Source organism: Eurosta solidaginis, chromosome 1, assembly GCF_040869045.1.
Source record: "Eurosta solidaginis isolate ZX-2024a chromosome 1, ASM4086904v1, whole genome shotgun sequence".
Classification (NCBI taxonomy): Eukaryota; Metazoa; Arthropoda; class Insecta; order Diptera; family Tephritidae; genus Eurosta; species Eurosta solidaginis.
The window spans coordinates 336,633,183-336,660,487 of NC_090319.1; the positions used below are offsets into that span (position 1 = coordinate 336,633,183).

General features: G+C 36.9%; 1 protein-coding gene across 1 annotated transcript in view; it reads right to left on the reverse strand.

The window, feature by feature from the left end:
- Positions 1 to 27,305, reverse strand: part of Cad89D (cadherin-89D) — a 104,933-nt gene that overhangs the window by 7,958 nt on the left and 69,670 nt on the right. Inside the window, exons 2-11 of the mRNA XM_067768005.1 lie at positions 21,889 to 22,205; positions 21,359 to 21,814; positions 18,783 to 19,036; positions 18,088 to 18,724; positions 17,699 to 18,022; positions 17,471 to 17,637; positions 11,105 to 14,257; positions 10,972 to 11,040; positions 6,408 to 6,662; positions 56 to 520 (exon numbers count right to left, since the gene is read on the reverse strand). Of these exons, the coding sequence (XP_067624106.1) occupies positions 56 to 520; positions 6,408 to 6,662; positions 10,972 to 11,040; positions 11,105 to 14,257; positions 17,471 to 17,637; positions 17,699 to 18,022; positions 18,088 to 18,724; positions 18,783 to 19,036; positions 21,359 to 21,814; positions 21,889 to 22,205 (6,097 nt within the window). The remainder of the gene's footprint in view (positions 1 to 55; positions 521 to 6,407; positions 6,663 to 10,971; positions 11,041 to 11,104; positions 14,258 to 17,470; positions 17,638 to 17,698; positions 18,023 to 18,087; positions 18,725 to 18,782; positions 19,037 to 21,358; positions 21,815 to 21,888; positions 22,206 to 27,305) is intronic.

The following is a 27,305-nucleotide window of genomic DNA, read 5'->3' on the forward strand; positions in this document are numbered from 1 at the left end:
TTTTTTTTCTTTGTTAGCAAACGTTTGACCCACATTTTTTCATGGTCATACTTACTCCGTTTTTGTTTGTTGTTGCTGCTGCTGCTGTTGCGCATGCCCACTATGAACGTAATGATTAAGATGAGAATTAAATGCATGATTATGATTTCGTGCATGATGATGTTGATGGTGCGACTGCTGCTGGACTGACTGTTGGTTGTGTTGCTGTTGTTTCTGATGCTGTTGATCACTACTTGGTGAAGCTGCAATAGCGGTGGATGGTGTATGCGACGATGATGAACACACCGATTCTGGAATAAAAGAACTTGTTGTCTTCATTGACTTACCGCAAAGTTGCACTTGCTGTTGCTGTTGTTGTTGCATTTGCTTTGGCTGCTGATGCTGTTGTTTATTTTGTTTTAATTTGCGTTGGAGATTGCGATGTTGACGACAAGCACCAGCAGCTGTAAGACCAGTGCGCGCAACACTGTAAGTAAGACCGGTTTCTGAGGAGGAAAAATCTGGCTGCGACCAAATCGTACTGTTCATAAGGTAATAATAATGAAGTTGTTGTTGATTGGAGTTGTTTTGTATGTTCATTAAAAATTTATATCGAATGTGAAAATAAAATAAGAACAAGTTAGTTAAGTATGTATGTAGTTAGATGAATGATTTTGTTGGTTTATTGTAAAGTTATGTGGTGGCTGCGAGTAAGGACTTTAGTCTGCTCTTTATTAATCAATGTTGTTGTATATATACATGCATATGTTTGGGTGTATATACACATGCATTCCAGTCTTACTTCTGTTCATTACGTCTTGTGCTACCCAACATTAGTTGTAGTTAGTAATTTGTTCTAGTTACAATGAGTCGGTCTCAAACATGACTTTGGTAAGCTTTGCTCATAGCGCTTAAAATAGGTTGGCAATGAGTTTGTGAGAAATGTCATGTCTAAATGAAAAAAACCACATATGTGCAGGTATTTAATAAACCAATGCACATTTTACTGCCGGTGGCTTGCCATTTGCCAAACGCATACGAACATACAGTTACCCAAAATGTCAATGGAACAAAATAAAGCTATTTTAAATGAAATAAAACTAAATTAAATGAAATTAAATGAAATAAAATAAAATAAAAGGAAAAAAAATAGTTAAAACTAAAAATAAAATAATACAAAATAAAATAAAATAAGATGAATAAAATGAATTTAAATTAATTGAAATAAGATAAAATAAAATAAAATAAAATAAAACGAACCAAAATAAAATAAAATGAAGCAAAATAAAGTGAAACAAAAAGAAAAAAATAAAATTAAAAATATAAAATAAACTAAAATAAAATAAGATAGAATAAAAGAAAATAAAAGTGAATAAAGGAAAATTAAACAAAACAAAATAAAATAATTTAAAGTAAAATAAAACAAAACAAAATAAAATAAAATAAGATAAAAAAAGAAGAAGAAAAGAAAATTAAACAATATAAAATAAAATAATTTAAAGTAAAATGAAATAAAACAAAATAAAATAAAATAAGTTGAAAGAAAATAAAAATTTTTTATTAAATAAAATAAAGTAAAATAAAATAAAATAAAATGAAACGAAATAAAACTAAAAATAATAAAATAAAATAATAAAAAAATAAAATAATAAAATAAAATAAAATAGAATAAAATAAAGTAAGATTAAATAAAATTAAATTTTATTCAAATAAGTGTAAATAAATGCATATAAAATAGAATAAATTGAACTTAAATAACATAGAACCAAACGAAATAGAAAAGTATAAACGAGAGTAAAACAAAATAAAATAAAAACAAACAAATTAAAGTATTAGGGTAATGAGATTCGATTATAAATATTTTTAGTTTCCAATAGTGCACCCTTAATAAGCAAATCATACACAAATCGAAAGCTTTGCGCCGTGAAACATGAAAATGCTTGCTTGCGGACTTTTTTCTATACTACATGTTGGGCTGCCAGGCCTAAACAATAAAAAACAAAAGCCAATCAAAATATATAATCATAAATTCATGAATGCATTGAAAAAACTAGCAAAAGAAAATGAAGTTAAACAAGTAAGGAAGGCTAAGTTCGGTTGTAACCGAACATTACATACTCAGCTGAGAGCTTAACTGCGTTGGTTTCGTAGATGGTTTATAAGTGGTGTTTAATTACATATCACATACGTTTGGGAAATATCGACCAAATTGTAGACCAAGGGTGACCTTTTTAGACCAGGGGTGACTCTAGAATGTGTTTGTACGATATGGGTGTCAAATGAAAGGTGTTAATGAGTATTTGAAAAGGGAGTGGACCTTAGTTGTATAGGGGGACGCCTTTTCGAAATATCGCCATAAAAGTGGACCAGGTGTGACTCTAGAATGTGTTTTTACAATATGGGTATCAAATTAAAGGTGTTAATGAGGGTTTTAAAAGGAAGTGGCCCTCAGTTGTATATGTGAAGGCATTTTTTTCATTCTTCGAAATTTTTGATATCGAAAAAGTGGGTGTGGTCATAGTCGGATTTTGCCCATTTTTAATACCAAGATAAAGTGAGTTCAGATTGTGAACTAAGTTTAGTAAAGATATATCGATTTTTGCTCAAGTTATCGTGTTAGCGGCCGAGCGGAAGGACAGACGGTCGACTGTGTATAAAAACTGGGCGTGGCTTTAACCGATTTCTGCCATTTTCATAGAAAACAGTTATCGTCATAGAAGCCATGCCCTTACCAAATTTCACAAGGATTGGTAAATTTTTGTTCGACTTATGGCATTAAAAGTATTCTAGACAAATTAAATGAAAAAGGGCGGAGCCACGCCCATTTGGAAATTTTCTTTTATTTTTGTATTTTATTACACGATATCATTACTGGCGTTGAATGTTGACATAATTTACTTATATACTGTAAAGATATTCAATTTTTGTTAAAATTTTACTTTAAAAAATTTTTCCATTTTGCTAATTCTTATTTAGAACACATACAGTAAAAGGAGCAACGTTCCTGCCAAATTTCATGATGATATCTTCAACGACTGCCAAATTACAGCTTGCGAAACTTTTTCTTTACCTTGTTTTAAAAGTGGGCGCATTGTTCAAAATGTTGCTAATTTTCCATTCTGCGTCATAAGGTCAACCCACATATCAAGTTTCATCTCTTTGTCCGTCTTTGGTAATGAATTATCGCACTTTTTCGGTTTTTCGAAATTTTCGGTATCGAAAAAGTGGGCGCGGTTATCCGATTTCTTTCGTTTTAAATAGTGATCTGAGGTGAGTGCCCAGGAACTTACATACCAAATTTCATCACCATACCTCAAAATTTACTCAAGTTATCGTGTTTACGGACGGACGGACAGACGGACTGACAGACGGAAATGGCTAAATTAATTTCTTTTTTCGCCCAGATCATTTTGATATATAGAAGTCTATATCTATGTCGATTATTTTATGCCGTTACAGGGTACCGTTATGCGAACAAAATTAATATACTCTTTGTCCGTCTTTGGTAATGAATTATCGCACTTTTTCGGTTTTTCGAAATTTTCGGTATCGAAAAAGTGGGCGCGGTTATCCGATTTCTTTCGTTTTAAATAGTGATCTGAGGTGAGTGCCCAGGAACTTACATACCAAATTTCATCACCATACCTCAAAATTTACTCAAGTTATCGTGTTTACGGACGGAGGGACAGACGGACTGACAGACGGAAATGGCTAAATTAATTTCTTTTTTCGCCCAGATCATTTTGATATATAGAAGTCTATATCTATGTCGATTATTTTATGCCGTTACAGGGTACCGTTATGCGAACAAAATTAATATACTCTGTGAACTCTGCTTAGCTGAGTTTAAAAAAGCAAAAAAAAGTAGACCGTCCCATTTTGTTTGCACCTGACTGTACATAGCCGCGCGAATGCTTTTTAGGTCAAATTGCTTTGTAATAGAAATTGGTTGTTATTGTTTGTTCATTACTCCTTATTCAAGTAAATTTTTTTTACCGTTATAATTTTTTTTGTTAAAGTACACCTAGCAAATAGAAACTGGTTAAAGACCACTAACTATCAATGTGACAAAATGAATCAATATCAAATCAAGCCAATTTTAAGCGATTGTCTGCCAACTGATGACAATCACAAAAAATATTTATCTGGGTATACTAACAGGGTCAATTACGTGATGAGCAGATTAAACAACGTAAGTCCGATAATGGATCGAAGAATAAACAAACAAACAACCAACTCGTTTCCATTACTAAGCTTTTTATTAATTAATTTTCTATACGATTAAAGTCGCTTTCTTTATCTTAAACTAATTATGAAAGTACTGGTACTAACATTATATGTTTAAAGTAAATACGTTATTACTTAAATGGCGACTTGCAGTCAGTAAAAATTGAATAAATGTTTATGTATTGTGTGGAACCAAAGAGGATAAATATAATAAGAGCCGTCACTCGTTATTTTTTAGGCATTTACTCGATGTAAACTATGAGGTAGTCGCTACTTTTTTTTTGGGCGAGATGTTTATAAATGCCTTCTATACATTTTCACGGGGTATTTGTGTTTATTTCTCCGACTGTATTTAATTAATTATTTAATTCTCTTTCCAAAAAACACGTTTGCATAAAGTGACAACACCGCATGGATAAATGGAAGGCAATTCAAAAATGTCCCTCATAAAACAAATGCCCGTATTACGGTGAACAACTCAACTTAGTTGGGTTGTAATTAAAACAACTCAACTTTCAGACAACTCAACTCCTGTTTGGTATTACGAATTACAACTTATTTCAGTTGAAGTTGAATTGGTGCTGCCAAGCTAAGAAAATGATGATTTGACAGATAAATGAACAGCTGATCAATTTGTGGCAGAAATTTAAGCATTTTCAAATGTGATTTTTTTTATTAATATTATATGAAATCTATTTTATAATGGCGAATATGTTGGTGATTGACATGTCGCGAATACGGAAAACATTCGCGTGATCATTACAATCCCTTGGAACTACCAAGCACCAAGTAAGAAAATGTTTAAGTGGCAAATAATGAGCTCCATATGAAGTTATTTTGCAAATTTGAAAGGAAGCATTTTACTCAATAGTAAACAAAATTAAGAACCATTTCCGCATACGCGTTCGTATTTTAAAATTATGCGCCACAAATCGATTCCTTGCTGACGGCAGCTATCAAATATGCTGTGGAAATGATTTTGGTGTTGGACTGCTTTTAGATATTATGGAGGATCGTATTTGTGCGAAGTAGATTAAAACCCAAACAGAAAAAACTGTATTTTACTCAAATAGGATTCCCAGGAGTAGTGATTAGTATCAATGGGACTCGCATAATTTGACCTATTTTGGCTGCACCCGAACTGCGACCAGTCTCGTCCAACTATGGAATGTCGCTACATAAAGTCAAAAAGTTATTAAATGTAATTCGTTTAAACGTTGTTTTTTCTAGAAATGTATACAAAATTGTTGATTATTGTTTGATTAAAAAAGGTTTAACTACGGCTTTAAATTTTTTTTTTTGGTAACGTTTTATAAGCCCATGCACCATCTAACTCATATCAATGGTGGTATCAAAAGACGGGTTTCCATCTCCGTTTTTAAGATTCGAAAGCGGAAATTAAAAATTTTATTTCTGTCGAAAGATATTTACAAAAACTCACAAAATGGCCCGAGAGGCTCCGAAACATGAGGTCCGATGCACAGTTTTTTTGCGCAGAACATCTTTCTGCGTTGGTGGCCTTTGCCCGCGATTTGTATAAATAACGCTGGGTGGATCCAACGCCTTTCTGCATTAGTGTGTACAAAAAATCTGGCAAAATACAACAACCACATTAAAATTTGAACCGAAGTGATATGACAGAAATAAAATTTTTAATTTTTGTTTTCGGATTCTTAAATCGGAGGTTGAAACGTGTCTTTTGATACCAACTTTGAAAATTTTTGTTAAAAAACCGTCTTCTAAAACTTCACATTTTTTCAAAACAACTGCAAAATTGTATGAGACAACTGCTAGTAATCAGTTGTAAGATTTTGAAGTCTTTGACAACGACACCAACACAAGGTTGTAATCGGTAATGCCACAAAAAGTTGTTAGACTAGACAACTCAACCGACATTTTTTTTGACAGGTTGAGTTGTAATCCGTAATACCAAATTGCGAAATTTCAACCCAATCAGAGTTGAGTTGTAAACGGTAATAGGGGCAAAAAGTAGCGACTACCTCACAGTTTACATCGAGTAAATGCTTAAAAAATAACGAGTGACGGCTCTTATTATATTTATCCTCTTTGGTGGAACTTTCTAACAGATCAGTCTTAAAATATTTTCAATTATGTTAATGCAACTAAATACAGAAATGCGGAGGTATAAAGATAAATATCAAATTTTACTTTATATCTGATTATAAAAGTATTATTTTTACCGTTTCTGTCGTAGACAGAGAAAACAAAGTGCAGTCATTGCCGCCCCAATTCCACACAGAACAATCAATACAATGCTTATAACCTCTAGACTGCCGATAAAATTTGCGGTATGTGCGTTCCCACGTGCCAATTGTCCAAATTCGGCTAGTTCAATAATTCGTGGCATTATTTTGCTAAAATTGTATTGACCGTTTTCATCCAACAGCTGTTGTTGTTGCAACTGCAATCTATCCAATTGCAGACCAGCAAGTAATCTAAGAATAAAAAAAAAAAATATGCATGCTTAATTAGTTTAAATGGGAACTACTGACCATTATGAATGATAACTAAGTGTGATATCTTCTGCATAGACGTCAAAATTCCAAAGTGATTGGATCACCTGATTTGTAATTGACTATCGCTGTCTCATTCTGTATCTCTTTCTATCACCCACTGAAGATAGGCGCCACCATATTGAACACTCTGTCAAAACGCTAAAAAGTAGCCATATTGAATATCCTGTTAGGCAGTTGACAGATACGATATCACACTTAGTCATCATTCACAATGCTACTGACTATTCATTAAAAATATGGATCTCAACAGTGTAACAGGGCCCGTATTACGTTTTACGACAAGTGACTCAAACACGCTCCAGCGATAACTATGCAACTGTCAAAGTTAAGGACCAGTTAATGGTGACTTAACCATAACCAGATAAAACAGCTAATCGAGCCAACCGTATGGAAATTAATGTAACCGATTAATGGTGCCATACCATAACGCTAAAGCCATAACCATGCCATAGCCAACCAGTTGGTTTTTGGTTTTTCGCCATATCCATAACCTAAAAATATTTGAGTTGGATAATTTATTAACTTCTTCTAGATTTTATTTATTGTTTCCGATACGTTTTGACTAAGAGACTTATTTTTTGTAGTATATGTTTGTAATTTTTTGCGTTTTCTTAATTTTTATGAAATTTTCACGATTTTAAGGCACTAATAACTGATGCCAATTTAAAAAAATATGGTTATGAATATGGCGTTATGATTATGTCAATTTTAAGGGCCAATTAAACTTCCTTAACCCTAACGCCATAGTCATAACCATATTTTTACTTATCCATATCAAATTGGCATCAATTATTGGTGCCTTAACCTAAAAATAGTGAAATTTTCATAAAAATGAAGAAAATGCAAAATTTACAAACATATACCACAAGAAATAAGTCTTTTATACGTATACAAAACAATAAATAAAATCTACGAAAAGTTAATAAATTCACGAACTCAAATATTTTTAGGTTATGGATATGACAAAAAACCAAAAACCAGTTGGTTGGCTATGGTATGGTTATGGCTTTAGCGTTATGGCATGGCACCATTAATAGACTGCATTGATTTTTATAAGGTTTGTTCGATCAGCTGTCTTATCTGGTTATGGATAAGTCACCATTAATTGGCCCTTTAACTCGGGCTTTATGGATATGACGAGTACTTTTTGTCGCTAGTTCACTAATGTCATTTATCTGATCCACCATTTCAGAGCTATTGTGATTTAAAAAATATATTTCGATCACGGATCGTAAAACGTAATACGGCCCAGATTAAAGGCTGGTACAAAAAGTTCTGCAAGTTAAAAAATGTCGATAAAGGGCTAACATTTACTTTGTTTATGCTTTTGTTTTTAATAGCATGAAAATATATATTTATATCAGTGATAGGTAAACAAATCTGTATCAATTTATTCGTTGCTGTCCGTGTGACCGAACTTTTCTGGAGTTACCCGTCATAAAGTTTTGTATAACGGTTTAGTCCACTTTTAGCGATACCACTTTCTTTTTACTTCTGTACTAGTTTTTGTTGCTTTTACTATCTTCCAAAGTTTTAATTTTATGAGAGTTCAATATCGCACAATTATCCGCAGCTGAGTCCCTTTGGGTGGATTCAGGTTTTTGCTAGCATAATTTACATTGTTATCTTCGAACCAAGGAAACTAAGTGAAAAACCGTTCTTCGGTCAGTGTTATAGGATGATCCTGCGACCTTCGCCAACCCTAATGTAGCATACATTGGAATTATTGGTTAAAATGTACAAAGTTATTTTCACGTTGATTTTCATTGTTATTAATTTTTATCTTTGTTGAAGGCATTGTGGATAAGAGAAGTGTGATAACTTCTGGAATGGATCACTTGATTTTTAATTGACTATCGCTGTTCCATTCTGTTTCTATCACTTGCTAAAGATAGCCGGCCCGAACGCTAAAAGTAGCCATCTTGAACATCCTCTCAGGAAGTTGACGTATAAGGTATCACACTTGTTTTATCCACAATGGTTGAAGATTTTACTTCAGAAGCTAATTTATTTTTTAAAATGTCTTAAGGCACTAATTCAAAAAATTTATTCAATGCGTACTTTGTCATTTCTAAAAAACTTGTAGGAAATTCTGAATTAGCAGAGCTTTTTGTGCTAGCCCTTATATAAATTGTTCCGCTGAAATTTATTTATAACAGCTCAGGATAAAAAAAAAATAATTTATTAAGCCACAACTCGAGCAAATTCAGGGAAGATGTATGGAAATTTTTAGCATCCATCTTCCATTGATATCAATTTAATCAAATGACAATCACTTTCACAATTAAGGATCAACAGATATTTTGCTGAAAGCGCTCAATAATACACGTCAGCATCATGATTTATTTATTTCATCTACAGATTGATAAAATCTGGCTAGATATACAATTATTTTTATTGATATTCAGTAGATTCAATAGATTTATAAAATATTAGAATTGTATTGTTGATGATGTCGGGATAGACGGGATTTCAAGCACCATAGTAGGAGTGATGATGGTGAAATAGTTAATTATTTTCAATCTTACTACCCTTTTTCGTAGTTGAAAACTTGCAGCATCCAATTTTATAGTTATAAAATCGGTTTGTATACTATGAAATATGTATATGATTGGTTTTGTTGTCGAAAAGGACGCGATGACGCGCAATGCTGAATCACCTACAATTAAAAATTCCGCTGGGCTGCAGAGGAGGTATAAAAAGACGTGTCTGCAAGTCATGGCGTGGATTATTGTCTTTAATTAAGGTATAATACGTCATATAGTATGTAGAATTATTGATACTGTCGAGATGGACGCCGTCCTGAAAAGTAGCGCTAATATACTATTTAAGATTTAATTTTTGCAATAAATAGAAGTCTTGGTACTGACAAAGAAATTGCTCCTGGTAATAAAAATTCGGTCCAGAAGTGCTTAAAATGATCGAGTTAGGCATCTGTAGATATTTAAGGCAGCTGAAGTACGGAGTAAGGCTGAGTAACACAGCACTGTGCTGTGTTATTGTGTTAACACTCAGTAATGTGCGGCACGCACACGCACACTTATCGATTAATTTATAACACAGTGGCACACTCGATGGCACAAAGCTGATTGTTTCTATAGCACAGAGAATGACACTCAAGCTATCATCCGGTGGCAAAATCCTGAGCCAGATAAATAATTTTGCATGTAAATGCAACAACAACGATTTGAGCCATATCAATCCAGATAGAAGTCTGGTTCAATTTGTGAGCCACATAATTTGTTAATTACTTCTTTTTAGGTTGGCAACGCGACCTTTAATATACCTAATTTTTCAAAAATAGATGTCGCTGTTTAGCCTTCGCCGTATGAGTTAAATGAAAAACAGCGGCGACATCTGCCTATAACAATCCACGTGTGCGAAAATTTCACGACATCTGCTTCTCAAGTCTCTCAATGATCCAGAGCATTCCCGTGAGAATTGAGCGTGAGCCGGAGCTGCAAAACTCACTGAAAGACGGCATCAGATCGTAAGTGCACATTCATACATACATAGTCCATTGTGCTTGTGTTTTGCTTATGTGTTGATTGTACTCATAATCTTGCCTGTGTGTTACGTTTAAAAGATGTGGGCACAAAATGTATACTCTAAGTTGAAAATGTTATATTTAAACAAAAGTTGTGGTTATATAACGTAGATTCCCTAAACATGGGAGTATGAAAGAAGATAAATGTTGCCATGATTTACTTTTCTAAATGGCGTCAAACGTGGCGTTAGAGGTACGTAACACAGTACTGTGCTCTGATATTGTGCCAACACTCATATCGACTTTCGATAATCAGTTATAACACAATTGTGTCAACACAATGTGTTAACACTGCAAAGTGTGCCTGTGCTACTGTGTTAACATTCAAAAAATAGTGTCATTACCCACCAGTAGTACGGAGCGACATTCCTTGCTGGACTATGATGACAACAACAATTGTTTCCTGTAACAACAATTGAATCCGATAACGCTTGTTTGAATTGGGTAGCAAAGAAAGGGGATGGCTAAAATGAGTTCAGAGAAACAGGTGGAGGGAAACTTCACTAACGGGCTTCTTGTTTTTGAGCTGGAGTATCGACGTTCTTGTATCGCATAGTTCGGGCTTGGTATTGCACTCGCTATCTAACGGATTCAACCTTAACGTAAGCTAAATTCATAGTAAAAAACTGAGATTTTGTTCAAAACCGGACAAATCCCTTTTATTGTATTAATGATACTTACTCTTGCAATCGCTCCATTTCCAAAATCGCATTTGTACGGTAATCCACTGCATAAATGTAGGCATCAGTGCTACGAAATAAATAAAAAAGGAATTAATGTTACGTTCAGACGCAATAAATTTTGTTAGGCTTACGCTGATTCAAGTCCTCCCACATGCGGTTCCAGCAATCTCACACGAACATCCATTTGTATAGCATCACTGAGTACCTGCATAAGCACATCGATACGCCGCTCTACTTCGACGGGTTTTCCAGCTACTACAATACGTACTTGACGCGCCTCATCGATGACGTAAACAAATACGTTCACAATACTGCTGCGTCCATCATCTGCGCCAGCGCGATCAGTTGCCTTCACATCAAAACCATAGACGCGCTCATTTATTGGCACAATACCCACTAAACGTATTTTGCCTGTCACTTCATCGATGGCAAACAAGCGCGAAGGTTCATTTAACAAACGATAACGGATTTCAGCATTTAAACCTGCATCGGCATCGAAAGCTTTCACAACTGTCACTGGATAACCAAAAGTAGCTGAGCGTGGCACAACTGCAATGATCGCTTGACCTGCAGATTGAAAGCGTGGCTCATTATCGTTTTCATCTTGAATATTCACCACAATGCGACATTCATTCATAGTTAAGCCATCAATGCGCTCATCGGTCACCGGATATGAGATGTGCGCATAATTGCGTGCCTCCCGGTACAAGCGTTCAGCGCGTAGGCGTAACTGATAGCGAGCTTTTATTTCACGATCAAAGCTTTTGAGAGCGTAGAGTGTAGTAGCATTTGCATCGAATTCGAAAAGATTTTGCGCATCATACTCTTCACCGCCTTCTTCTTCCAAAATTAAACTCCAGCGGTAAACTTCGGAATTCACATCTGTGGTTAGATTTATTTTGATAAGCTCGATTGGAAACTCATTATTTTCGAGTAGCTGTACTTCGTAGTATTGGTGTTGAAAGAGTGTCACATTACGTTGCTCTGCTGGGAGCTCAACTTCTTGCTCTAGTGGCGGCTCTGTGATAGCTTGACCCTGCAAATTGATGAGCACAATAGCTGTTGATGAGTGCGCTGGGCTGCCCAAGTCGGAAGCGACTACCGTAACATTGAGATGCTCATAATCATTGTAGCTACGAAAGCTAGCCACAGTTGTGATGGTGCCATCGCGTGAATCTATTTGAAAGATGGGATTGTGTATGTCCTGATGCAGTATGGAGTATAGCACCAAACCATTGCCGTTGCCAACATAATCTTTATCAATAGCATTTACTTGTTTCACAAACATGCCTGGTATGGTGCTGCGATCTAAATAGGCTTTGTATATCGGTAGTGTTAGCGTACGATCCGGTAAATCGGCTATATATTTTTCGGCGTTGTCTATATCATCATAACCAATGAACTCTGGCTTGTTATCATTTATGTCTAAGACATTCACTTCCACATCCACAGAGCTTGACATGCGATATAGTGGTTCGGCATTATCGGACGCAATGACTTCAAAATTGTATTTCGGATGGAGTTCACGATCTAGCAAACCAGTAATTTTGATTACGCCAGATAACGTTTTGATCTTGAAAGGTAGATCAGTTTGGCTTAGTGTGTAAGAAATATTTGCATTCTCGCCAAAGTCCAAATCCACGGCAAGCACCTGGCCCAAAACGCTATCTACATATTCGCCCTCCTCTGTGTCAAAGCTGTACCAAGATTTCTTGAATACTGGCGCATGATCATTTACATCGATAACGGTGAAACGTAAACAAGTAATATCCTTAAGCCCATCTATATCGGTCGCGGTAAGGTTGAGTAACATATCCAAATTAGCCGCTAGCGGATAATTAACCATCAACTCGCCACTCAGCTTATCTATAACGAAATGCTTTGCGCCAGATGCACGCGTCGGAAATTGTGTGCCACCAATGGGACGTTCCACATGTTCAGCTGTTAGCTCGTAATGTACTACGGCATTGTTGCCATAATCTTCGTCACTCGCCATAACTTGCAACACCTTTGTGGTAACGGGAGTGCTCTCATAAATGGCAAATAATAGACATTTCATTATGGGGTTTTGCGCAGCGCCACGTCCCAAACGCTTACGCGCACGACGTCCACGCTGTTGACGCATATCTACAAAACTTGTATTGTAGGCGCCGAATTCGGAGCTGAGGCGTGGCGAACCCGGTATATTATAAGGTGGTACAATCATTGCTGAAGTTATTGCGTCCATCGTTTGCACCGCCGAATTGTCTACAAAATAAATTTCCATGTCTGTGGTGTATTCACGTATTTCTACTTTGGACTCTTTGAAAACGGAGATGCGTTCAAAAATGGGCGCATTATCATTCACATCAGCCACAAGTATATTCAAATGCGAATAGGTAGATAAACCGCCCGAGTCAATTGCAATTAGTTTGAGTTTATAAATTTGATCTTTCTCACGATCCAAAGGACGCTTGCCGCTGTAAGTCACACGAAAATAAGCGCCACTCGTCAGTTTAATACTCGATTGTGTTAGCATATTTTGCATTTCGATAAATTTAAATTCCTCATTCCATTGTTCGGTTAAGTTAAAGACGCTGAAAGTAGCTGGCGTTGGCAGTGTCATCTGGTGACTTTTATTTTGCTCTGCACCGCCAGCACTCACATTATACAAATCAATGGAAAATTGATCACTATAGTCACCCTGTAGTATAACACGAAATTCCGCGTTCTTACCCAAATCTGCATCAAATATTTGTATCGGCTGATTTATCGAAATTTCTGTGCCACTTGCGCTGTTCTCATTTATTAAGCCAATATAGGATAAGCTATTGAACTTAGGAGCATTATCATTGACATCATCCACTTCTACAGTCACCTGATAGATGCCAGCACCGCTCACCAAACCTGTGGTGTATTCCACAATCACAGTGAGATCATATTGATCTTTGTCTTCGCGATCTAGACCCGTTAGCGTTAGCAGCGTACCATCTTCGGTTATGCTGATTTTATTGGCCACCTCCTGCTGATTAGCAATTATGTAACGTAATTTTATATTCGAGTCACCACTCACAAGACGGCGAGGTGATCGTAGGCGCATTGTTTTATTATAATTTTGACTTCGGCTATGGCTGCGACTACGAAAACGACTACCCATTGTTATATTGCCAGTAGCGCCCATATGACGATAAGTGCCCAGTTCGTTATTTAGTACATTGATGCCATTTTTATAGAGGAGCTGACCGATTATACCACCAACAAGGTTCTCTTCTATGTGGAAATGTATAATATTCATGTTGATTTCCCTGTGTTGATAGTGGAAAATATTAGTTGTTGTAAAGAGGTGGGATATTTAAAAAGGTCTGGGTTGTCTAGTGAAGATAAGAGTCGTCGCTTGGTTTACGCAACATTAAAAAGGGCGAGCTTGTCTTGCAATTTGCGTTGTGCTCCTTTTAAATTTTCCTGCAAGTTGGAAAATTTTGGTTTAAATCTTAAACTTTTTGTTCTACATTAATGATCAAAATTTTTTTGGTTTTAAATGCGGACCTTGCAAGGTTTAAAACAAATCGAGCTAATATCAGTGGTTTTGAATTGACAAATTTTGGTTTCAATTTTAGTCCAGAAAATTTTCATTTTTTTCAAACTACTAGACTAAAATTTAAACCCAAATATATATCAAATGGGTTTATTCTCTGATAGTTTCTAATACAGACCAAAAATGTTTGGAAACGCGGTATGCGTGTAAAACTTTTTGATTTTAATTTTAAACTTTTCATTGAAAAGTAAATTTTTCAAGGGTCTTGACTAAGATTAAAACCAAGTAATCTTAGAAATTGCTTAAAACTATTTAGTGGTTTGAAAAGTAATATAAAAATCTTAAAATCAGCTGTAAACTTTGATAGGTTTAAAAAATAAACTAAAATATTTCACCGTGTACGACGAAGGGCGACCCCGCTTAAAATATCCTTTTCGAACTAAAATAAAAAATAAACTTAGAAATTGCGTGACGATGATGACGTGGCGGTTTTCGAAATGGTACCATCGCAATATATCAGTAAATGTTTCCTTCCTTTCAGTTTTTTCCAATAAAACCAAAAATAAATATTGAATATGTTATTTACCGGTGTTAAGCTCACTAATTCTTAAAAATCTTAAATGTTAAAAAAAAACGTGTTAATAAATTTCGATGCTGTTTTGTCCGGGACTTAAGCCCAGGATTACCGCAATCGACACATTGGGTATCGCAAATATCTTGGTTTGAGAGAGTATAAGATGTATGTAGGTTCTGCGATTATCAAATTAGGTTTAATGATGAGCTAATATGAGCTCTCCGCAGATATGAAGCAAGTGCAGCGAATAAAATTCGAAAGGCTTCTCTGGAAGGATCCTCTACTGAATTGGGAGAGAAGTGGACAAAGACTTGGAATTTCTGGGTGTGTCAGTGCCTCAGTTATTGCTAAACAGTTAAGCTAGCGTGCCTTTATACGAAACGGCAAAATCACTTAGGCGGTCCAGCACCATTTAATGATAGTGATGAAAATAAGGCGTTCCCACTGTTTTTGTTGTTTTTGGCTTTACATGCTCAAGAAGCTCTCCAGGCTTAATATCACTGAGCTGGGAGACTACATGAAAACGGGGCATCATAAAAATTTCATTGTACCACGGCAGTGAACGGACAATAGAAGGGTGCTTTTCATCTCGGTATGACCTTTTTTGAGCTGAAGCATAAAACTCCAATTCAATTCTCTGTATGTATGCGTTTTTGAGCCTGCTTAAGGTTATAAGTGTCATCATCAGATTTTTTCAGTTATCCCCTTACCCACCTAGGAGGTGATGCAATAGTAAGCAATAGCCTGTACGGATCAAACTGTTTATGAGCGCTCTGCAGTAATTGTCTGCTTACCGTTTTATTGCGCTTTTAACATTATGCATTTCCCCTTAAATATGTTAAGGGTGCGAAGGTCTGCAACTTTACCCAGAAGGAGTCACTAAATGGCGAAATACGCCATTCGCTCTTCACATTTTTAGTATCCATTCTTAATTTCTTCCTTAAATAGCATCACATACTTAAAAATTTAGTTGCAGTTCGAAATATGAACATGCGATTTTATGACATCTTACAGTCGGTAATGTAATGCAATCGACGAGGCTATTCATTTGCTGTCACTTCAGCCAATTTGCCGCCAAAGAATTGATCGGTAGACAGGTCAATACCTGCGAGGTGAAAAACTGGAGAGGCAAGGGAAATAACTGTTTATTTTTAAACCAAGCTCATATATGGATGACGTCTGTTGTCATCCTAGAATGGCCCGAAGTTTTGGAGAGTGTAATCGATGTTGATAGTCTTTTGCTCGATATATATCAGGCAAGTTCCAGTAAAAAGCACCATTAAAGTACTAGTGCAATAATCTAAAGAACAACTGTACCTTCTAGGCCATCTCGTCCCCACCCCTAGTTCAGTGAGGAATTTGCGGTGGCCAGAGCCTCAATTGCCAAATATGTGTATGATACATTCACATTTCTATAAAAACTCACTCGGGTAGGTGAGGTTGGCCACTGGGTTGCGGAAGTGGAGTGTGTGTGTATTGCGTTTATCAATCTTATGAATCCCTTCCCTAGGTGCTGTTTGGCATTTGCTTATTTTTTTTGGCCCACCAACTTCAGCGAAGAAAATTGCCCGTGTTTCCAGAAGTAGTCCCTATGTTCTTTCAAGTCTTTCCGGATAGTTTTTTAAGAAATTATGTTCGGCGTTCCTAGGCACCTTATGTCATCAAAAGCTGTCGACGTTTTTGACGAACGCTTTCCTTGACAAATCCTTGCACTAGGATAGCCCGTAGGTATGGATAATATTGCCTTATTAGGTCGACTAATATTTAGACGAAAAGGGAGGTGGTTATGAGTTTTGGCAGATTCTATTCTAATGTGGTGCAAGCCAGAGGGTTTAAAGAGTCCCCCTTTTTGAGCAAAGAGATATGTCTAACTATATTTTAGTATGAACACAAAAGGCCGTCTAGCTTTTCTTTATCTGTGCTCCGGAAAAATATCTAGAAGTATGAGTACTAAAGCAAAATAATGGGAGGAAGATGAGTAGTTAGGGGTCAAAGGCGTCAGTTCTGTGGATTGGTTTTGGAGTTGTGCGTCACTACACTTTACAGATTAGTATCTCACCGTTGTCTTATCTCTCAGAGATAAAGTGGTCCAATATCTGGAGCTGTTTATTTCACAACAACTGTGGTTGGCACCCTTTCATAATGGCTGAATAATGGAGATCGTCTATGCACAGCGAGGCTCAGTTAAGATTGATTCTTAATCAACCAAGTTTTGCTTGTCTATGTTTTGGGCAAGGATATGGGCAGGTTAGTATTAAAAGTTACACTTATATTTACTAAAAGTTCATAGTCCTGGATATGGTTAAAGATAACTCGTCTGGGACAGATTTAACCCTTTAAGAGCAAACAATTTGAGAATATAGTGTTTGACTATGATGCGGGTTTATGTATTTCCCTGCAGATACTTACTCGATTACAGGACGTAGAGGTACTTGGTTTTCAGGTTTCATAACCACATGTATAGTAACATTTGTTATAAGGACGCCTTCATCGGTCAATTCAGCAGGGGTCGGTGATGTATTCATAGGCGCTGAGCTACGTGACACAACAAGTGTTTGCGTTGAATTTGCAAAGAGCTGAAATAACGTGAAGTAAGAAAAAATGCCTGCCTCCATTTTTTAGAAAGTTTGTACTCACATAGTTCGCAACCGCCTCAAAGAAGTAAATCTTACGCGTAAACTCGGCCAACTCACGTATCACTGTTATAATACCAGAACGTTCTTCAATAGCAAATGGTACACCCTCTGCATATGTGTGCAGGAGATCGTACATAATTTCGTCTTCGCCTTCATAAATGAGTGTGGTGCGTACTTGACCGACCGATGTACCCAAGGGAGCATTCGAACCTACCCAAAACTCATAGGGCGCACCTACAAAGTCAATTACTTGATCATCAATCGTTGCATAAACTTCAATCGTAATAACTGCTAGTGTAAAGCGACGCTCTGATGGGTTTGTAGGCTAAAAAAAAGGAAGTGTATAGATTTTTTAAATTGAAGAGCGAGTACTTTACAAACGTTACCCACCTGATCACTCGCTTCCACAAATACCGCCATGCGTCCACGTCTGAGCGGTCCATTCACAAAAATCGTACCATTCTTTGTATCCAAACGAAATGGTATGTAGCCGCTGCCTTTTGGACGCTGCAACTCATACAATAGCATACCGTTGGGTCCTTCATCTGGATCAAGCGCCACCACTTGACCCACTTTATAGCCCACTTGCGCTGTTATGGGTACCATGAACTCATACAAGTTGCCATGTTCAAATTTTGGCGTATTATCATTTGTATCCAATAATGTGATGTCTACTTTAACGCGACTGGGTCCAGGCTTCCGCATATTAACATCAGCCATGTATGGTGGATTACGTTCAATCGCTTCAACCACCAAATGCAAAGATTTACGTTGTTCACGATCAAGCAGTCTATCATCATTCACAGTAATCCAACCGGTTCGGGAATCAATGCGAAATGCGTGTGCCACTGCCGGCTCTTCTATGAGCTGATATAAAAATTCAGCATCTTCACCCTGATCGCGATCGATGGCGTTCACTTGAAGCACACTAAAGCCAGTTGGTAGATTTTCTACTATGGAAATATTGTAAAAATCAGCTTCGAATTCGGGTACGTTATCATTGAGATCGAGGATCTCTACCTCAATTCTGTAAAGAAAATTTTGAGTTATTATTTATATTTAAAAAATAAAGAAGGCATACATACCTGGCCACAGCTTTCTTCAAAGGATTATCACGTTGACGTGCCTCCACTTGCAGTACGAACGTATTGCCTGGAAGGCTCTCCTCCTCCAAATCTATCTCCTTTTGTAGATACAAAATGCCATTATTTGGGTTAACACGAAAAAGTTTGCGTTCGTTGCCGGAAATGAGCTCATAAATAAGCGTAGCGTTCAATGAGTCCTGATCAAAAGCCATGATGGGTGGTGCGAAATAGAGTGGTATGCGTATCGGAATAGCCTATGAAGAGGAAATACGTTGCAGTTATACAGTAGAGTACAGATTTTGGAGATGACATTAATCTAATTGGTGAGGAAAGAGATATACTTTTTTCTAATAGAAAAACACTTTATATAAATGTTTGATGTTGCATTGCCCGGGACTTGAGCTCATAATCTGCGGTGTGCTAGGCAGAGAAGGTTACCAGCACTCCACGGTGGCCACAGCAGAGTCTAATTAGAGTGCAGGCTTCTAAATAATGAAGGCCTTAAAAGGGCGACATAAGTTGTCGAATATTTGGTGGAAACTATGCACCTCGTATGAGTAATGGTCTGCTTTGAAGAAAATTGTACGGATATACTTAGTAGAATGTGTATACACTTTAGGATTAAGCGTATATTCTTAAAGACAGAGATAGTGCTCTTCAGCACTAGGACGAAAGTTCCTAACTACAGCACACCTTCTCTCAAGAGCCAAGAAGTTATTATTTTAATAGCTCCAAATAACAAGGAAGGTTTGCAAACTCAAGGGACTCTTTGGGGCGGGCTGGCTCATTGTGATTACAGTTTCCTTCCATACTGTCGCAAAAGTGTTTTCCTTTAAGGCTTCTTACTGTCTTCTTGAAGATGCTTATGGCATCTTTGTAAACTTGCGAAGATTCAATCAATGTAGCTGGATTTAAAAGCCGTTTTGCCATTCCTGCCGAGCGAGGAAATCGCGAAGCTCCAACGTCGTGGTTTCTGCGTCTACCTTAGCCGAAAAACAGAAAATAAGATGCTAGGCGCAGCGTTACAATACGCGTCCACTGCTTCGTCAATTTGTAGCCATGAGCTGAACGCCTAAAACAAAGTAAAATCTAGTCAATCGGGCCTATGAATCTCTGAATGCCTGCAAAATAATGCTAGAAAAGCGGTGTCTGAGTCTCGAAAAATTGTTTGTACAAAACTGAGGTACGGCGATCTGAACCTACGGAGAACTGATGTGGTCTAAAGAAATCGTAGAGAGTTACGTTAACAGGGCATGTGAATGTCATATGCAAAATGCCATCGATGGATCATTTTATCATTCTGTCCTTAAGGGACGTGCATGCGATGACATCCACCTCCCGCTCAATGTTGTCCAACAGTCTTGGATACAAACTGTGGGGCTGACGTTCCTGCTCGGAAAGATTGGAAACAAGGGTGATTCGCTGGGGGATTTCTTATATCAGTTTTCAGGTACGGATCCATGAAAGCTTGCAAAGTTTTCTGGTTAAGGGGCATCTAAGCGGGTTCCAGATTAAATGAGATGTTTCAATTGTAACCGGCTTCTATCTAAGAGGCATGCAAGGCATCAACTTTGAAAACCTCTTTCGGATCAGTAATGATTACAAGTGTGGATCGGCTCTAAATGCCATAGTTACCTAGGAGTTCATATCCTCCAGCTTTGTTCATATATGAAAACGGCTGCAGTCCTGCGAAGAGCCACTGAAAATACTTAGCTGTCTCTCATCCTCCTCGAGGAAAAATTAGGGAGGTTAGGGTGTCATCTACATCATAGTTATATGATATATAACATGTTAAGGGCTCTGTCGGAAAATTCAACAATTTGTGCTTAGTTCTGTCTTTTTAGTAGTCCTCGCCTTTCTAGAACTGGGTGTAGGTGCATAAATGCCTGTTCAAAGTCCATTACGGTAAAATTTCAAGAGCTGTGCCAAACCCAAAAACTCTAATTCGACCCGGTAAAGTGGCAGCTTACATTGCCGAAGCGGTTTGAAAGTGGTGAAAGAAGATGACCGTCATTGCAGAGACAAACCCGTATGCCTATCCAACTTTATATCGTCAATGATAGCAGAAGTGTGTACTATGCGAGGAAACAGTTGAGCACGTTCTGTGTGTGAGCACCTTCATCACATAACAGGTCATATCCTCCTCATATCAGCTACTATTTTAAAGTGAGTGAACCCGGGTTCCTTACGTGGTCTAAGCCAATATTTCGACTCGGGTCGGAAATTTTGAAGACTATAATTGATAGAATTAATAGTTTTGTGGGAGCTCGTGTGTTTATGTGGCGACCACCAGCAGCATACCCTCATTCAGTGCTATACAATAATTTATACCATTGACTTCTGTAAGTGTTCTCAAGGACCTCCTCATGATAAAGTAACGGCCTGTAGATGCAGCATAGCATCTAGAAAAACATCACTGGTTGTAGGGAATCTAACGTGCAGCACACAGTAATGATGAGTTAGGCCGACATTCTTATCCAATATAGTTTTAGTTTTTCCTTTACAGAAATACACTCAGAGGACTTGCCTTTGAACCTGGGCTTAGCTAGTTGAGTTATAAGAAAATAATTACTCACCGTCATTGGAGAGAATTCATTAATTTTTGTCCTATAAACGCCTTCTGTAAATTTCGGTGGCAAATCGTCAACATCTTTGACATTAATTGTAATTGTGGTGTTCACCTGGTTGGCTGGAGTACCGCGATCCCATGCGAAGAGAGGTAATTTAAAAAGTCTTATACCATTATCAAAATCCAAATCCTTTCTCAATATAAGCAATGGGCGATATGGACTTTTTAGCGAAAAATATGGGCTACCATCCGCGGATAGCTGCTCTGGCATTGTGGACATACTAAAATGCACCTCTGAGTTGGGTGTATTTGGTTTATCACGGTCGAATGCTTGTATGCCTTCAAAAACAATAGTGCCAGGTGGTGTATTCTCAGCCAAATCGACGATGTAGGGCGTATTGAGAAATTCCGGCGCATTATCGTTGACATCTTCAATGTAAACTGTTATCGACATATAACTGCCCTAGATTTAGGAAATGAATTTGTTTAAATGTTATTATTTTGTGACAAAAGATTGTCTTGCATATTCAAACTCACCTCATCAAGTTTCTCATTTTTACCCGCACACACTACACGAAATTTCAGTAAATTTCTTGGTACATCACGATCCACTAAATTCTCTATGGATCGTGTAAGTGTTATTCGTACAGTGGTTGAATTTAACTCGGTAACCGCAAAATATTTATGATCACCCGAATTATCGACGCTACGTAGCGTTATTGTAGAACGTGGATAGGCGCGTAGTAGTAATATCTCTTTACCTATCTCTGCATCTTCTCGCAGGCGTATAAAACGCACGCCTTCACTTTCCGCCGAGACACCATCATATGTATGAAATGCACATCCGTGTGAAGCTGTCCAATTAAAAAGGGTATTTATTATAAGTATGCGTGTATGTACATGTTTAGCAGATTAAGGTTGTTGAATTTTTAAATTTTCATATTTTCCAAAAATGTGAAATAAAAACAAGTAAGGAAAGCTACGTTCGGGTGTAACCGACTATTACATACTCAGCTCAGAGCTTTGGATACAAAATAAGGGAAAATTACCAAGTAGGAAAATGAACCTAAGGTAACCCTGGAATGTGTTTGTATGACATGTGTATCAAATGGAAGGTATTAAAGAGTATTTTAAAAGGGAGTGGGCCATAGTTCTATAGGTGGACGCCATTTCGGGATATCGCCATAAAGGTGGACCAGGGGTGACTCTAGAATGTGCTTGTACGATATGGGAATCAAATGAAAGGCGTTAATGAGTATTTTAAAAGGTAGTGGGCCTTAATTCTATAGGTCGACGCCTTTTAGAGATATCGCCATAAAGGTGGACCAGGGGTGACTCTAGAATTTGTTTGTACGATATGGGTATCAAACGAAAGGTATTAATGAGTATTTTAAATGGGAGTGGCCCTTAGTTGTATATGTGAAGGCGTTTTCGAGATATCGACCAAAATGTGGGCCAGGGTGATCCAGAACATCATTTGTCGGGTACCGCTAATTTACTTAAATATGTAATACAGCGAAGAGTATTCCTGCCAAGATTCCAAGGGCTTTTGATTTCGCCCTGCAGAACTTTTTCATTTTATTCTACTTAATATGGAAGGTGTTACACCTATTTTACAAAGTTTTTTCTAAAGTTATATTTTGCGTCAATAAACCAATCCAATTACAATGTTTCATCCCTTTTTTCATAGTTGGTATAGAATTATGGCATTTTTTTTAATTTTCCATATCGAGTTCAGATAAGTACGTGAACTATGTTTAGTAAAGATATATCGATTTTTGCTCAAGTTATCATGTAAAAGGCCGACCGATTTCGCCCATTTTCACAGAAACCAGTTATCGTCATAGAATCTATGCTCCTACCGAATTTCACAAGGATTGGTTAATTTGTGTTCGGCTTATGGCTTTAACGTATTCTAGACAAATTAAATGAAAAGGCGGAGCCACGCCCATTTTGAAATTTTCTTTTATTTTTGTATTTTGTTGCACCATATAAAAATTTTGGAAAGTGGGCGTGGCACCGCCCACTTTTAAAAGAAGGTAATTTAGAAGTTTTGCAAGCTGTAATTTGGCAGTCGTTGAAGATATCATGATGAAATTTGGCAGGAACATTACTCTTATTACTATATGTATGCTTAATAAAAACTAGTAAAATCGGAGAACGACCACGCCCACTTTTGAAAAAAAAAATTTTTTTAAGTCAAATTTTAAATGAAAAGTTAATATCTATACAGTATATAAGTAAATTATGTCAACATTCAACTCCAGTAATGATATGGTGCAACAAAATACAAAAAAAAAAAAAGAAATTTTCAAAATGGGCGTTGCTCCGCCCTTTTTCATTTAATTTGTCTATGATACTTTTAATGCCATATGTCGAACAAAACATTACCAATCCTTATGAAATTTGGTAAAGGCTTAGATTCTAGGACGGTAGCTGTTTTCTGTGAAAAAGGACGAAATCGGATGAAGACACACCCAGTTTTTATACACAGTCTACCGTCTGTCCTTCCGCTCGGCCGTTAACACGATAACTTGACCAAAAATCTATATATCTTTACTAAACTCAGTTCACGTACTTATCTGAACTCACTTTATATTGGTGTAAAATATGGCCGAAATCCGACTATGACCACGCCCAATTTTTCGTTATCGAAAATTACTAAAAATGAAAAAAATGCCATAATAATATACCAAATACGAAAAAAGGGATGAAACATGGTAATTGGATTGGTCTATTGACGCAAAATATAACTTTAGAAAAAAACTTTGTAAAATGGGTGTGACACCTACCATATTAAGTAGAAGGAAATGAAAAAGTTTTGCAGAGCGAAATCAAAAGCCCTTGGAAACTTGGAAGGATAACTGTTCGTGGTATTACATATATAAATAAATTAGCGGAACCCGACAGATGATGTTCTGGGTCACCCTGGACTACATTTTGGTCGATATCTCGAAAACGCCTTCTCATATACAACTACCACCACTCCCTTATAAAACCCTCATTAATACCTTTAATTTGATACCCATATCGTACAAACACATTCTAGAGTCACCCCTGGTCCACCTTTATGGCAATATATCGAAAAGGCGTCCACCTATAGAACTAAGGCCCACGCCCTTTTAAAATACTCATTAACACCTTTCATTTGATACCCATATTGTACAAACGCATTCTAGAGTCATTCCTGGTCCACGTTTATGGCGATCTCCCGAAAAGGCGTCCACCCATAGAACTAAGGCCCATTCCCTTTTAAAATACTTATTAACACCTTTCGTTTGATACCCATATTGTACAAACGCATTCTAGAGTCAACCCTGGTCCACCTTTATAACGATAATATTCTGAAACGGCGTCCACCTATAGAACTAAGGCCCACTCCCTTTTAAAATACTCATTAACACCTTTCATTTGATACCCATATCGTACAAACAAATTCTAGAGTCACCCCTTGTCCACCGTTATGGCGATATCCCTAAATGGCGTCCATCTATAGAACTATGGCCCACTCCCTCTTAAAATACTCTTTAATACCTTCTATTTGATACACATGTCATATAAACACATTCCAGGGTTACCCTAGTTTCATTTTACTACGAGGTGATTTTCCCTTATTTTGTCTCCATAGCTCTCAACTGTGTATGTAATTTTCGGTTACACCCGAACTAAACATTCCTTACTTGTTTTATTCTACGTCATAAGGCCAACCCACCTACAAAGTTTCATCGCTTTATCCGTCTTTGGTAATGAATTATCGCACTTTTTGGATTTTTCGAAATTTTCGATATAGAAAGAGTGGGCGTGGATATAGTCCGATTTCGTTCATTTTAAATAGCGATCTGAGATTAGTGCCCAGGAACCTACGTACCAAATTTCATCAAAATACCTCAAAATTTACTCAAGTTATCGTGTTTACGGACGGATGGACAGACGGACGGACGGACGGACATGGCTAAATAAATTTCTTTTTTCGCCCAGATCATTTTGATATATAGAAGTCTATATATCTCGATTAGTTTATGCCTTTACGGATTGCCGTTATGCGAACAAAGTTAATATACTCTGTGCGCTCTGCTCAGCTGAGTATAAAAATATTGTCATAATAGATTAAAAATTAAATTAAAATAGATAAATGACCGCAGAACTGACATATATGGGGCATATGACTAAAGGATATATGAAAAACTGTACCAAATAAGAGGAACCTATTCTGACCTCATATGATAATATCTTCCCTGCAAAAAATCGTGCGATTAATCCCCAAAGAGATTAGTCTCCGATTGATCTCTTTTGTCTACATTTGGGCATAATTGATACTTTCGAGTGCAGTTGGAATTAGTCAATTTGAAATCTATGTATCCCATTTTAAGAAATTTTAAAACGAACGGCAAAGAAATGATTGAAATAAAAAAGATTACAGGTGAATGAATCGACCTATGCCGAACCTAAATTACTAGGACTTACCGACTTCGCCGGAGTTAGGATTAAATTTTTAGATAATATTTTTTATTCGTTTTTGACAACCGGGCTAACAACTTACATCAAATAGATTTGATGGCTTGGTAAACCCTTCGATTGTGTTACTGTCATGAAAATTTCGACTGGTCCCTATTTGAGGACTTAATGAATCGAAAAGGGCAAATCTTCATATGTCCCCATATGGGTACAAAGGAAAATGGTCCTATCGATCCCTCTCGGGTATAAATGGGTACAACTAGTCCCTTCATAGGACATGCTCAAACAAAAGAGAACAGTTCAACTCATACAAAGAGATCAAAACTGGCATTGGTCGCATACTCTTTTGAGACTCATGCCGGATTCATCCTAGACCATTCGCATTTTTTGCAGGGTTATTACTCTCAGTGGAATTCAGTAACAAGTGATACAAATTTCTGATTCGGAACTAGACCTAGAGTGCCAAATAAATACTAGTATCTAGATTAGCAGTTATAAAATCGACAGTTTGAATTTTTATATTTCATTTTTAACATATACTTCAGAAATAGGCCACCAACAAAAAAATTTTACACTAGTAACTTTCGAAAAACTGCCAATTAAGAACTAGTTCTAAAGTGACAATTTGTATCTAGTTAGGAACTAGTGAAATGGTAATACAGCGGGGACAATTTCCACCGCCTAGCGCATCGCCATGTTAAATTCACAAGTTGAAAACATGCAAAAGACATAGATGGCGAACTGGTAGTGTCTAAGAATATAGTAGAAGTGCACTAGTTTTGAACTAGAGATACTGCGGGGTAGTTTCTGTGATTTTGTATTTAAATTCGGTGAAGTATTTTTCATGATTATGAGACATGTTTGACATTTTATTAAATTCAGGTGGTATTTAAGCACATCAGTAATCTCTGTAGCTAATATATGTAAATTTGAAGACAAATTCAAAACAAACCGCGCGGAGCTCTCTAATTAAGCATTTCGAAAGATTTCAAACTCAATTTCCAATGCGATATTCGCGGGAATCTCCACATTCAATTTTAGTATGATTATCGAAAACCAAATTCCGACGATATGTGTACAATTTTGGCGGCCGCCGTGGTGTGATGGTAGCGTGCTCCGCCTACCACACCGAAGATCATGGGTTCACCCCCCGGGCAAAGCAAAATCAAAATTTTAGAAACACGTTTTTTCAAGCACTCCGAGTGTACTTGTGCCATGAAAAGCTCTCAGTAAAAACTTGTAGGTCCCATCCCACCAATTTGTAGGATAAAATTTAAAAGGAACACGACGCAAAATTGGAAGAGAAGCTCGGTCTAAAAAATCTCTTCGGAGGTTATCGCTCCTTACATGTATGTTCCTACAAAAACTGAGGCTATAGGTCAATGTAATTTTTTGCAACTTTCAGAATTAAATTTGTTGGCTCTTGTATGTTGATAATATAACTATGTATTTTCGTAATATTTTAAGCAAACACTTTGTAACTTGAAACCAAATCTTCA